Here is a 12961-nt window from a genome sequence, read left to right as displayed (position 1 = left end):
AGGTAGGGGTGTGAGACAAGAGGGCACACAGAGACACGAGGACATGGGGATTTGGGGACATAGGGATGTGGAAATAAGGTGACATGGTGATGTAAGGATGTTGGGGCATGAGGACAGGGGGACACGGGAATATGGGGACTTGAGGATGTAGGGACACGGGGACATGGGGATGTGTAAAAGTGGGGATATAGGGATGTGGGATCATAGGGCTGTGGGATGTATGTACACAGGGGCATGAGAACATGGGCATTTGGGGACTTGGGGAAGTGGGGACATGGTGACATGGTAACACGGAGACATGGGGACACAAGGACATGGGGACATGGGGTCATGTGGACATGGGGGTGTGGGGATGTGGGGATGTGGGGACATGGGGATGCCATGCATGCTGCCCATCCCTGCTGCCCACCCAGCTGCACGCACGCAGCCACGCAGAGGCTTTGTTTGGTGGTGGCGGTGATTTTGGGGCAGTGCCGTGGATTAGCACAGCACGGTGGGGAGGGGTGCGGGGGATAAAGGTCCTGGCACTCGCCGGGCTCCAACAAAACAAAGCAGCAGATGGTTCCAGCTCCGCATAATGCGCGGTGAAAAAAAGGGTTGGAACCGGGGATGAAACAGCAAATGGGGAAAGGGAGGGAGAAAGGAAAGGAAAAAAAAAAACCTAAGTAGAAAAACCCTCAGCAAGTGTCAGAGCAGAAAAAAAGCTGCGGAGAAAAATGGCAAATGTTACAAAACAGAGCCCAAAGCCCACCCCCGGCACAAAGCCCTCTCACTAACATCTGTCCCGCACAGCCCTTGTCCCCATTGCTGTCACCTTTAGCCTCACTCGGGGCCACGGGGCCATGACCCCAGCAGGCAGCACGCGCTGGGGACTGCAGGGACGGGAGGTGGTGACACTGCACGGGGACCAGGGCTGCTCCTGGTGCTGCACTGGGCTCTGTCCCCATTGCAGCCAGTGGGGCCCTTGGCCATCCCGCAGGATTTTGTGGGTTTGAAGCTCTTCTTTCCTAAATGTATTGAGAGCGGCTTCAGATTCATCTTCAAAGAGGGCTCAGAGAATTCCCCGAGAGTTTTTGCAGAGAGAAGCGAAACGGGAACCCGCAGCATGTTGCAGTGTGAGCTCAGCCCCATATGAGCCAGCAGAGAGCCCACAGGCTGCATTCAGCTGGCGGCTGAGGTGGGCTCCAGCTCCAATATGGGCTGCAGAGGTTTACGAGGGCGCTGCATTTTTGGGGTGCCCATAGGTGCTGTGCCACCACTGAGGGACCCACAGCACAGGGACACACGGGGGACCGTCAACCCCGGGTGGCAGAGAGCCGACGTGCCCCTGGGCTGGAGATATTGGGGTGACGTGGCTGGCACCAGCTGGTGCGGCACCAGTGCTTGGGACAAGGGCAAGCTGTCCCCTGGCGTGGTGATGCCACCTCGGCGACAGAGGGGACCACGGGGACCCTGAGCTGGGGTGCAAGCCAGCAGGGCCCCACGGTGATGCCGCCTCGGGGCGAAGGACAGAGGGGACGCGGGGACCCCGAGCCGGGACACGGCACCGCGGTGATGCCGCCCACGGGGGCGCGGCGAGGACCCCGCGTGGGGCTCCGGCCCGCCGCAGCCGCTCGGGACCGACCCTCCCCCGGCTCACAAAGAGCCGCCGTCCGCCCGCCCCCCCGGGGCCGCCCCCGCGCCGCTGCCCAATAAACGCGGCCGCATTTGAACGGGGCGCCGCCTCCGGTAGCCACGCTCCGTTCCGCACAGCCCCGTTCCGCTGCGCTCCGCCGCGCCCGCAGACACCGGCACGGCGCCGGGTGAGCACGGGGGGCACCGGGGGGAGGCGGGGTGGGGGGCCGAGCTCCTTCGGTTCGCCTACCGGGGCCGCTCGCGTCGTTCCGGGCGGGCCGAAGGACGTAGCGAGCTGCCGCCGGGGGGGCTGGGATGGGATGGTGACATCGCACCGTTTGTCATTGGTGAAGTCCCCAGACGGCAGCCGGTGGGTGAGCGCGGGGCTGGGGGTGAGACCCCAAAGCAGAGCCCCGTAGGGTCAGCCGGAGCGAGGAGCTGGGGGTAAGGCTCTGTTTCTTATTGGTGTGCGTTGCTTTGGGATGATGCGTTGGTGTTGGAGCATCTTCCGTATGTCCGCCGTGGGGGTGCCGCTGTGTGGGCGCCGTGATTCAGCACCCGGCCGTGTCCTCGCGGCTCCGTCCCCGCTGCTCTGTGCAGCCCAGGGGTACCGGTTGGGTGTTGGTCCCCAATATCCTCACGGGTCCCTTCCAATGGGGGACGTTCTGTGAGTCTATGATTCCTAAAGTTTGGCTTTTGGGTGGCCCTGTGTGGAGCCAGGGGTTGGCCCCAATGTCCTTACGGGTCCCTTCCAACTCGGGGCGTTCTATCATTCTATGCTTACAGGGTTTGCATTTTGGGTGGCCCTGTGTGTGACCAGGACTTGGACCCCACAATCCTTACGGGTTCCATCCTTCTCTCACTATTTTCCAACTCCACGACCATTGGCTCTGAGGTCTCAGTGCCCGCACTCTGGGTTTCATCCCGACAGGGGTTCCCCAATTTCTGGGGCACAGCCCCATGGCAGCTTGCAGAACCCCAGCAGATGGGAGCATTGTTTTTCCTTATTGACGCGAGGCCGCTTCTTGAAAGGACCCATTACAATGCAAATCCCGAGGTGCCGTGAATATTCAAACCCCCGTGCTGCTTTGAAGCTCTTTACATAAATTTATAGTGCTTTATTTGTCATCGCTTCCCCGCTAATCTGCGGGCTGGTTAACAGCATCCCCTCTTTCTGCCAGGTCTGGGGGGGTTGGCTGTGCTTTGGGGCTGAGAGGTGGCACGGAGGGGCTGCAGAAATCATTGCGGTGCTCAATGGGGTGGAGGAAACGCCAGCTGTAGGGTTGGCTTTGGGGTGACCCTTGGAGAGGTGGCTGTGCTGTGGTCGTGGACTGATGGTTGGGTGCTGCGTTGTCCTTCTGGGTTCTGTTGTTGCTGTTGGCTTTTTCTCTTTCTTGTTGGCTTTTGGGTGTTGCTCGACTGAGGGCATGGCCCATGGTTAAGCTCAGAAATCGCCCCAAAAGAGGCAAAATAGGGGTCTGTGGTGTGAGCAGGGAATGATGTCAGCTCAGCCCCAGCTGTGCTGTGAGGTGGTTCGTTAGGGAAAGGAGATGATAAGCTCAATGAGACAGCTGACCTTCCAGAAGTGCTCCAGGGTCTCATGTCAGTGGCACCTTGGAATGAAATGCTGTGCCAATGCCTGGGTCCCAGCCTTGCTCAGCACAAGGTGACATTGGTCATGTCCTGCAGCTGCTGATGTTCTGACCGTGGCCATGTGATGGAGCTCCAGTGAGTGGCTGTGCACTGTGAGGTGCCAGGACTTGGTCGGGTCGCAGCATGGCTTGGTTTGGGTGTACAGAAATGCCATCAGCAACGCAGGCTGAGGGGAGGGATGCAGGCAGAGCATCGCTGGAACAGCACTGGGAGAGGCTCCTTCCTTCCACTCTTTGCTTTGGTAACAAGTGCTGTGCCAGCTGCAGCGTGCCATCGATGGATGGATCGGCCGTGTGCGGCTCCAAGGCTAAAGCTTGGAGACTGGGATCAGCTCGAGGTTCTAAATTACCACCTCAGCCTGTATTGCTGGGGTTAAATTGAGCTGGGAATGGCATTGTCAGCCTCTGTGCTGTGCTCCTCGAAGGGGGTGGGTGTAAAGGGAGGAGAGAAATGCAGGGGGAATTCCTTATCTCACCATCCCAAGTGCTTTGCTGCCAAAGGCTTGCCATAGGAACCGTAGAAATAACAGTGATAACAACAGTGCATTTCTCCTAAGGCTGCCCGCTCTGCCGAAGTTTGTCGTTTTGGAGGACTTAACGAACCCAAACAAAGCGACCCCATTGGAGCCGAACCCCTCTCAGAGGGGTGGGGGATGGGGCGGCCCAGCCCAGCTGCTGCTCCCTCCCCAATCCCACCACTCCCAGCACCTCAGCTGCCGCCCCATCTGGAGCCGAGACGAAAGGCTGCGGGCTCTCAGCCGGGCTTTGTGCTCCGGTTCCCCCTCCGTGCCCCCGGCCAGCAGCTGGGGCTCAGCTGACCCCATTATCCCCACGGCAGTGGGATGGCTGTGCCGGTGCCTCCCAGCCCGGCGGTAGGAGGAAGGCGTGGGGTTGGGTTGGATCCTTCTCCACCCCCCCGAAGCCGTGCTGAATAATTCAGGCATCTTGGGTCACCTTGCACGGCAGCTGCCTAAGATGGAGGTTGTGTGGGATGCGTGCGGGACCGCGGCGGTGGCTGCCTGCAGGTAGGAAGGAGGGGGATGTCCCGTGCCTTGTTCCTGCCTTTGTTCGTTTGTAGGCTGGGAAACCTTAAATCCCCCCCCTTGGCTGCATGGGGATGTCCAGCTCTGTCTGTGTTTGTAGCCCGGCGTGCTCTGGCCGTCCCTCCCTGCTGTGCTGCTCTGTGGCGTTGTGGGTTCATTCCCTGCTGGATTTATGGGCTTCCATCCCTCCTCCCTCAGCATCCCTGGGCTCACTGGGGTCGGTGACCCCAATACTTGGGGGTGCGCTGGGAGGTGGCACTCAGCTCTGCGCTGCCCAGCTGGGGGAGCTGGTTTTGGGGGTGTGGATGTGAGTCAGGGATGGTCTGTGGGGGACAGGAGGTGGCTGAACCCAAGCTTTGAGGCGCAGAAGTGCCTGGGAGGATCCTGGGGCTGGAGGCACTGCGGGTGTGCTGTGAGCATTGGGGCTGCTGTGCAGGCTGTCGTGCTGGTGCCCAATGTGTGCTGAGCCCTGGGTGCAGGTGGGAAACAGGATTGCTGGGCGAGAAGCAAGGAACCAGTTTGCTGTCTTCCCTTTGCTCTCAGGCATTTGGGGTTTCAGGTGCTGACGACTCCTCTGCACCCCAGGTTGGCTGCAGATGCTCTGTGGCTGTGCATCAGGGACCGGGCTGCTGCGTCTGTCCTGTGGGTTTCCTAATTCCCAGATTCCTGGGGTCCCTGGAGGCCACCGTGTGGGAAGGAATGGTGTCGGGGGATAGGATCGGGCTGCACCTTGGGTACAGCCCTATAGCATGCTGCTGGGCTGCTGGCATGACCCTGCGGTTGTGTATGGCTTCAGTTCTGCTGCTGACCTCCTGAGCCAGGAGGGAAACCCTGCAGCCAGAATCAAAGGATGCCAGCCAAGTCCTCCGTTTGGACAGGAAATTTCACTCCCCGCTCCCCCTCCCAAAATAAATCCCCGGGGTTGGGATGCTCTACATTCCAAATCCCAGCACCGCCACCTCTCCGTGTCCTGTGCCAAGTGCTCCTCGGGTCCCTGCAGCGCAGGGCAGTGACCCAGCATGGATGTGCCCCCTGAGCAGTGCCAATAACAGGAGAAGTGCTTCCTTGGGGTGTATGCTGTGCTCCCACATGCAATGAGATCCGTGTGCAGATGGAAGCTCATGACTGGATGATGGCAGCCCCGTGGATTTTTGGGTTGCAGCCCCCAATATAGTGGCTATGCATCCCTGCAAGGTGCAAAGTCCCCAGATCCTCGCTATGTTTTCCCACTGAGCATTTGCAGTGTGTTGCTCCTGGCTTCACCCAAGAGGCTACTGGGGTGGCTTAATGCAAGCAAACACAGATGCAAATGGTATGCACCATGGAGCAAAGCTGCCTCGGTATCAGCCCTTGGGGTTTTCTTTGTGCTGTGCCGTGGGAATCCTCACCTCTGTGTTTCTCCCTGCAGGTGAGCGTGGCAGGCTATGGGATGGATGAAGCTGAGCAGGACCAGTATGAAGCCCGCCTCAAGGAGCTCTTCGACAGCTTTGACAGCACGGGCACGGGGTCGTTGGGGCAGGAGGAGCTCACTGATCTGTGCCATGTGCTGCACCTGGAGGAGGTGGCCCCGGCGCTGCAGCAGACCCTGCTCCAGGGCAACCTCCTAGGCAGGGTAAGGCTGGGGTTGTGTTACCATGTGGATGTGGTCCCTGCCGTGCACATGATAAGAACACGTTTCATGGAGTTATGGAATGGTTGGGTTGGAAGGGCCCTCAAAGACCCCCATCCCTATCGTGGGTTGGGTGCCCCCCTGTAGCTCAGGCTGCCTATGGCCCCATCCATGGCCTCGGGCACCTCCAGGGATGGAGCACCCACAGCTTCTTGCTTTGGTCATTGGGCTGTGAGCAGCCCAGCTCCAGCCATGTGTTTGCACTGCTGCTCCATCATGTGAGGATAGGGTGAGCGTGGGACAGAAGGTGAGCAGTAATGGGAGGGGAGAAAGCTATGAACTGTAATGTTTGTCCCCAAATTTCTCCCCACCAAAATTCTCCAATGCCATCACTTCATGCTCAGCATTGCTTGGGCTGTCTCCAGCCTTAACCACTTCCTTGGGTTCTTGGAGGGTTACGGGGACCTAAAGCCAGGGTTTGAGCTGATTTCAAAGAACCGCAGAATGGTTGGGTTGGAAGAGAGCTTAAAGCCCACTCAATTCCAATCCACTGTTGTGGGTGACTTAAGCTGCTGTGGACAACAGCTGTGGTGGGAGTGCATGCCACCATGTTGAGAGTGTCATCAGACTCCACAGAGGGCACCTGAGCCACCTCCAGCCGTATTTCCTGGTGTCCCCATGCAGCTGTTGGTAGGAAATGGCTCCTTCCTCCCTTGGGGCCGCAGTATCCTGCTGGCTCACGGATCCCCCGGCTGCTCTGTGCTTTGCAAATTGACTTTACACTGTAGTTGTGTCCTCACAGATGGAAGCATCAGGGTGTCGAGCCTGAGTGCTGAGAGCACTCCAAGTATGGGGCATGCTCACCCCATCCCTTCTGCAAGCCGGCTTCCCACAAGCTTGGGCCATTCCTATCTTATGTTCTGCTGGGGAGATCTGCACCTGCCCGTGGGCACACTGCTTTGTTCCTGGGCTTTATTTCACGGGAAGGCTCCGGGGGAGCGTTTTGTCTGCTGAGCGGCGGGGAGTTGGCGTGGCCACGTGCTGCCTTTTGTGCTGGGGCTGAATGCTTGGGGCCGGGGGGAGCATCCCCACATCCCAGCACCAAGGAGGTGCACGTGCTGCTGCTGGCTTTGTGCAGGCTGCTGGGGATTATCGCTGCAGTCCAGTGGGGCCGTGCAAATCCTCACAGCGCTGCTGGGCCATCCCCCAGTTCCTCTTCTCACGCCATTCTGCAATGCTTGCAGCAATTCCTGGCATTCCTGGGCACTCTGCCTGCTTGCCCCTTGTATCGTGTCAGTGAGCAGCTAACATGGAGCAGCATTGCGGGGACAGCATGGCGGCAGGGATGTGAGCTGTAGAATCATTCAAGTTGGAAAAGACTTCCAAAATCCCTGGTTCTGACCCCAGGCCATCCCCACCATCTCCATGAGTGCCACATCTCCATGTTTCTTGAGTTGTGGGGTTGTCACACGCTGGGCACCTCCCTGGAGCTGTCCTTGGTGGCTGTCCCTTCTCAGCCCAACGTGGCCCTTTCCAAGTCCTGATGCAGACAAGGGGACGTGGTGCTGACCCCAGCCCTATCTTAGCAGGGCACACACATGCTGCTGTTGTCACCCAGCATAGCTGGAACGGGCAGTCCTGCAGCTCCAGGTCCAGAAATACCCCATGTTCAGCCAAGCGTGTCAAAAAGAGCATTAAACTTTAAATGCCCTCCTGGCGTTTTGCTGCTGCAGACGTTCTGCCTTTGGCAGGGCTGGCTCGTGGCTGAGGCTGCTCTGGGAGGGCTTTGTCCAGTGCTGATGTCACTGGTGCCTGCTGCATGTCATTGGAGGAGGGTGGTGCTGGGAGCAGTGGCAAAGACTCCCTTTCTTTAGTACGAGCTATTCTGGGGCTTGTGGCTTTGCTGTCCCATGGGCTTCCCTGCCTGGCTTATGCTTGAGCACAGCACTAATTCTAGCAGCTGCAATTTTCTAGGCCTTTGTACATCCCTCCCGCACTCAAGGTCGGATACATGGCGCAAGCAGACGCTGCTTTTCCTGGCTTGCTGGCTGCTGGGATTTGCTTGATGTTCTCCAGCAGGTTGAACAGGAAGGGAAATACCCCCCAGCTCTCATGGTGCATCCATCCCAAAGCCAGGTGCTGCTGCCCCAAAGGCACTCAGGCTCTCTGCAAGGCTGTTGGTGCATCCATGTGCCACCTCCCTCTGCCCCTTGGCTGTGCAGGAGCGTTGTGTTCAAGAAATACATAAATGTAGTGCTTAGGGACGTGGGCAATATTGGTGGTAGGTGGCTGGTTGGACTAGATGATCTTACAGGTCTTTTCTGACCTTAATGATTCTGTGATTAAGGACCACCTGTGAGTGTGCCTCTTGTCTCTGTGCTGCCCATTTGCATTTGAAATCCAGGAGCACTGAAGGATTCCCAACCCTGGCCTGGCAGCCTAATCTTCCATGAGTGCCTTTGGCTGTGGTCACGGTCAAATTGGAGCCATCTGCCCACATGCAGCTGCGGCCCTGTCCTCCTTCCCCTCCCCTCCTGCTCCCCTCCCTGCCCCTGGTTCAGCTCCACAGCTCATCCCATTTGCACAAGTGACACCGGGTGACTCCTATTAATTTTTCCTTGCTGCTGCCAGGGCCCAGCCAGACCCTGTGCCTGACCGAGGGGTGGCTCTGCCTGCTGTCCTCAAGCAGATCTTATGGGGGGAGGAGGGGGGGAGGATGTGTTATTCCAACTCTCATCTTTTATTCATGCTCCTTCAGTCTAAATGTCAAGTTTTTTATCGGGCAAATTCTCTTATCTCTGCAAACTGTCCTTGTGAAACATGCTGGCGTTGTGAAATGAGTGGCAGCAATTAGTATTCAGATGAAGGCATCCCTGATGAGGTTCTGAATGACTCCGGGTGTTCGGGAAGGCAGCAGTGATGGGCATGGGGGTGCGTGGTGGGGTCACCGTCCCTGGAGGTGTCCAAGAGCCGTGGAGGTGTGGCACTGAGGGATGTGGGCATGGTGGGGTGGGCTGGGGATCTCAGAGGTCTTTTCCAATGATTCTGTGATTCACAGTTGAGCTTTGCTGCTCATCCGCTCCCCAACAGTATTAACATCTGCTCTGGCTGTGGCTCCAGCAGCACCACATCCACAGCACTTGATCTGCCAGCAATAGCATCCTGTTTCTCTAAACATAAAGCCCCTCGTTGAAGGCTAAAAATTCTCCAAGGATTTCTTCAGCCCCAACAGACAGCCATGGCAGCCAGTTCTGCCTCACTGCTGAGCCCAGCTGTCCCCAGCCTTCCATCTCACCCTGACAGCATCGCCTGGTGCATGGCTGGAATTGCTCCGATTCCCCTGTGTGGCTGCAAAGGACACTGCAGCTCCTTTGCAACTGAACCACAGAATGGGTTGAGGCCCTTTGATCCAACTCCCCTGCAATGATCCTTGTGGGTCCCTTCCAACTTGGTGTGCTCTCCGTGGTGCTCTGGCTGCCATGGACAGACTGGATGACCTTAGTGGTCTTTTCCACCCTTAAGGATTCTATGATTATTTCAGCTGTCTGCTTGATGGCAAAAGCCCCCAGATGCATTTAAGTAGTGGCTTTGTGTTGTTCTGTGCTAACACTGAGTGTTTGCACTGCTGATGGATTGTCAGACCGATGCTCAGTTATCTGTACCCATTGATCTCCTCTTTTTATTTTTTCCCCCCACAGGTCCACTTTGATCAGTTCAAAGAAGCACTTATCCTCATCTTGTCCAGAACACTGTCAAATGAAGAGCACTTCCAAGAACCAGGTAAGTGCTCCAATTACCTAAAATAGCTCTTGGGTAGTTCTCACAGAGGCACTTGGAAGAACAACAACTACTTCAGGGCTGAAATCATAGGATTAGAATGGGCTGGGTTGGAAGGAACCTTCAAGCCCTCCAGTCCTGAGCCCAGAGGCATGTCCTCAGCTGGAGCCCACTGTGGCTCTTGTGAAGGTTGTAAGGAAAGAACTCGTCCTGCTGATGTGCTGCTGGAAATAGAAGTGCCACTTCTGCACAGTGCTGGTTTTGTTTTTGAAGTCCATCTTCTTCCTTGTGCCCCAAGTGACCTGGGCAAATTGCTTCCCAAAGGAAGCCAGTGCCAGGTGTCTGTTATCGATCATAGGTGGATGGTTGGACTGGATGGTCTTGGAGGTCTTTTCCAACCTTGGTGATTCTGTGGTTCTGTTTCTAAAATGGTGTTTCTGACTGTCTTGAGGATGTTTCTGCCCAAGATGAATCATAGAACCGTGGAATGGCCTGGGTTGCAAAGGAGCACGGTGCTCATCCAGTTCCAACCCCCTGCTATGTGCAGGGTCGCCAACCAGCAGCCCAGGCTGCCCAGAGCCACATCCAGCCTGGCCTTGAATGCCTGCAGGGATGGGGCATCCACAGCCTCCTTGGGCAACCTGTTCAGTGCGTCACCACCCTCTGGGGGAAAAACTTCCTCCTCATCTCCAACCTAAACCTCCCCTGTCTCAGTTTCAAACCATTCCCCCTTGTCCTATCACCATTCACCCTCACAAACATCCATTCCCTCTCCTGTTTGTACGCTCCCTTCAAATACTGGAAGGCCACAATGAGGTCTCCCTGCAGCCCTCTGATGAGCCATGTTGGGGCTGGCTGGAGGAAGCAGAAGGCACTGAGTCCCCACCATCCTTTGTTCTCCTTTGCTTTGTTTTCCCATGTCTTTAAAATATGGGTATTTTAGACCCCTGGCAGGAGCTGAGGTGACAGCTGTGGTGTGCTGAGAAGCAGGGCTGAGCTCCAGCCGGAGCTGGGGGCTGAGGCTTGCTGCTGCACCCCTGTGTGTAAATCCTAAATCCATAGCACTGCCTGTGGGGCGTGAAAGTCCTGGAGGAGAAAAGAGCTTGGGCTGGGAGAGAGGGCTCCAGGTTTGCTCTCATGTCAGCTCTGCACATCGAGCATCCATAGCACAGCCAGTCAGCGGGATGACAGCTCCCCTCAGACAGGAGCTGTAAGAAGGAAATAATGCAGGACTCGAGAGATGCAGTAGATGGGTTTTTCTTTTCTTTTTCCTCATTTCTCCATGCTTCGAGGGTGACGGGTGCTGACAGCTCTGGCACCAGGCATTCCTTAGTGGGGCTGGAGGGAGATTTGTCGGGGCCCTGGGGACTGAGTTGGGGGGGGGTTGGGTTGACTACAATCCCTCCCAGCCCAATGGAGAGGAGCTGGGAGGCAGCCCTGCTGAGCAGAACGAGCCCAGTGCCACACACCTACTGGGCAATGAGGAGCTGAGGAGCTCTGCCTTTGTTGAAATATAGACGTATTAAAAGAAAATCTTCCAGAAATGGCTAAATTTGGGGTCGTTCATGCAGGAACGACAAAGGCAGCCCCCAAGAGGAGCCCACCTTGGGGACATGTGTCAGCATGGTGGTAATCAAAGGGCTCGTGCTGCAGGTAGGGAGCCCGGCGCAGGTGGGCCCTGCAGGCATTTGTTTTTAATGTGATGTGACAGGTTGGTTAACGCTGAAGTCTTTGCTGCTTTTAATTTAGATCAAACCTGAGATTGGGAGAACAAGCTGCTCTGTGCTGTTGGTGTCAAACTGTCAGTGTGGAATGCTGGTGCTGCAGCCAGCCCCGGGCTGGGGAAAGATTGAGTTAGAGCTCTGCAGCGTGTGATTGAAATGAAAATGTAATTGGGGAAGGCTGGGCTTCAAGGCTGCTTGCTGTGCTGTCAGGAAGTGGCAGCATTGGTGCTGTGGCTTCAAGTAGGGGGGTGGCCATGGGTTGGGGCCGTGGTGTTACCTGTAGGTGAGGGACAGAGAACTGGAGTGGCCCTGAGGGATGCTGGAGATGGGGACCCAGTTGCTTGGAAGTGGCATGGCTTGGGGGGGAGTGGGTGTGGGGAAAAGCAGAATGCTTGGATGGGTCTTCAGTGAGTGACAAGCATGACTGAATCACGGGGAGGTGGGTGCAGGGATGGGTTCTGGGGGGGATGCTGCTGCTGCTGTGGGACCACTGATGCTCTGTGCATGAGCCAGCTGGGCGCCTGCTGTGCACAGGTTGTCCAGGGATAATAGAAGGGATTGAAGGGGGAAAAAAGGAAAGAAAGAAAAGGAAAAAAAAAATCAATTGTTATTTAAAAAGAAGTCAGATCTGTGCATTAGCAGCCCGGATAGGGAGGGATTACCTGGGTGGGGCGTGGGATTATGGGAGCACCCAGGGCAAATTAGAGAGCATCTTGATGTCAGCCTGCTTACAAGGGACACTTCCTCATTCTTGCCATGGAGACAACAGCATTGCCCTCCCAGCAGGGAGCTGGGGTGGATGACTTGCAGGAATCACGTGTGGTAGGGAAGGGTTGCTTGTAGGTCTGCAGAGGTCTGCAAGCTGACTCACGTGGGCTATAAAGGCATTGGGATGGAGGTGATTTGGGTACAGTCACTTTGATTTTGGGGCTGTGTGTCCCTGCTGCCCTCTGCCTCGGTTGCAGAGCCCAAAGCATGAAGCAGGGGCAAGGAGTTGTTCAGACAATACCTGGTATCCCTGGGGATTAGGATTTAGCCAGTCCCATCTGTAATGCGATTTGCTGTCTGCTGTGGCCAGGAGGATTCCTGCCTTCCAAATCTTCAGTGGCAAAGAAATTAATTTTGCCTCTGAACCTCCAGATTTCAGGGTGACTGCCTTCCTCCTCCTCCTCCTCCTCCTCCAAAATAGCCCAGCTCTTTTGTGTGCAGCTTTGTGATGCTGCATCCATGAGAACGCTGCTCCCTGTGCTGTGTGAGGAGGGCGGGATGAGTCCCCCATGAAATGATTTATCTCATGCAGAAAGGCAGAGAATCAAGTGGAAATCTCCAACCGTGGCGACGTGTGACCCCAGGGAGGGGAGGCTGCTGGGAGGGGAGCTGGGGAATGGATGGCTTCTGTCTGCAGTGCTGAAATGGGGGCTTTGCCTGGGAGATGCAGCTGGACTGATTGCTTTAGGAGGCTTTTGGGTGGCCGTGTCACAGGGCAGGGAGCTCAGGTGCTGACCTGTGGGCTCTCACAGTCTTCAGGGCACTCAGGGAGGG

At 56.7% G+C, this 12961-nt stretch overlaps 1 protein-coding gene across 9 annotated transcripts in view; it reads left to right on the top strand.

The window, feature by feature from the left end:
- The first annotated feature begins 1713 nt into the window (after nucleotides 1-1713).
- NIN (ninein) overlaps nucleotides 1714-12961 on the top strand; it is a 53515-nt gene continuing 42267 nt past the window's right edge. For 7 of the 9 annotated variants that reach the window (XM_015276740.3, XM_046942597.1, XM_046942598.1 and 4 more), the window contains exons 1-3: nucleotides 1714-1802; nucleotides 5718-5921; nucleotides 9617-9698. In XM_015276740.3, the coding sequence (XP_015132226.2) occupies nucleotides 5739-5921; nucleotides 9617-9698 (265 nt within the window). In that variant the 5' untranslated portion in view covers nucleotides 1714-1802; nucleotides 5718-5738. Of the gene's footprint in view, nucleotides 1803-1946; nucleotides 2059-4219; nucleotides 4292-5717; nucleotides 5922-9616; nucleotides 9699-12961 lie in introns of those variants that run through there. The other 2 variants (XM_015276738.4, XM_004936506.5) reach the window with 2 other exon arrangements.

This window comes from Gallus gallus, chromosome 5 (genome assembly GCF_016699485.2).
Source record: "Gallus gallus isolate bGalGal1 chromosome 5, bGalGal1.mat.broiler.GRCg7b, whole genome shotgun sequence".
Classification (NCBI taxonomy): domain Eukaryota; kingdom Metazoa; phylum Chordata; class Aves; order Galliformes; family Phasianidae; genus Gallus; species Gallus gallus.
The sequence above is the reverse complement of the archived record's forward strand: the minus strand, read 5'-3'. Positions and strand labels throughout refer to the sequence as shown.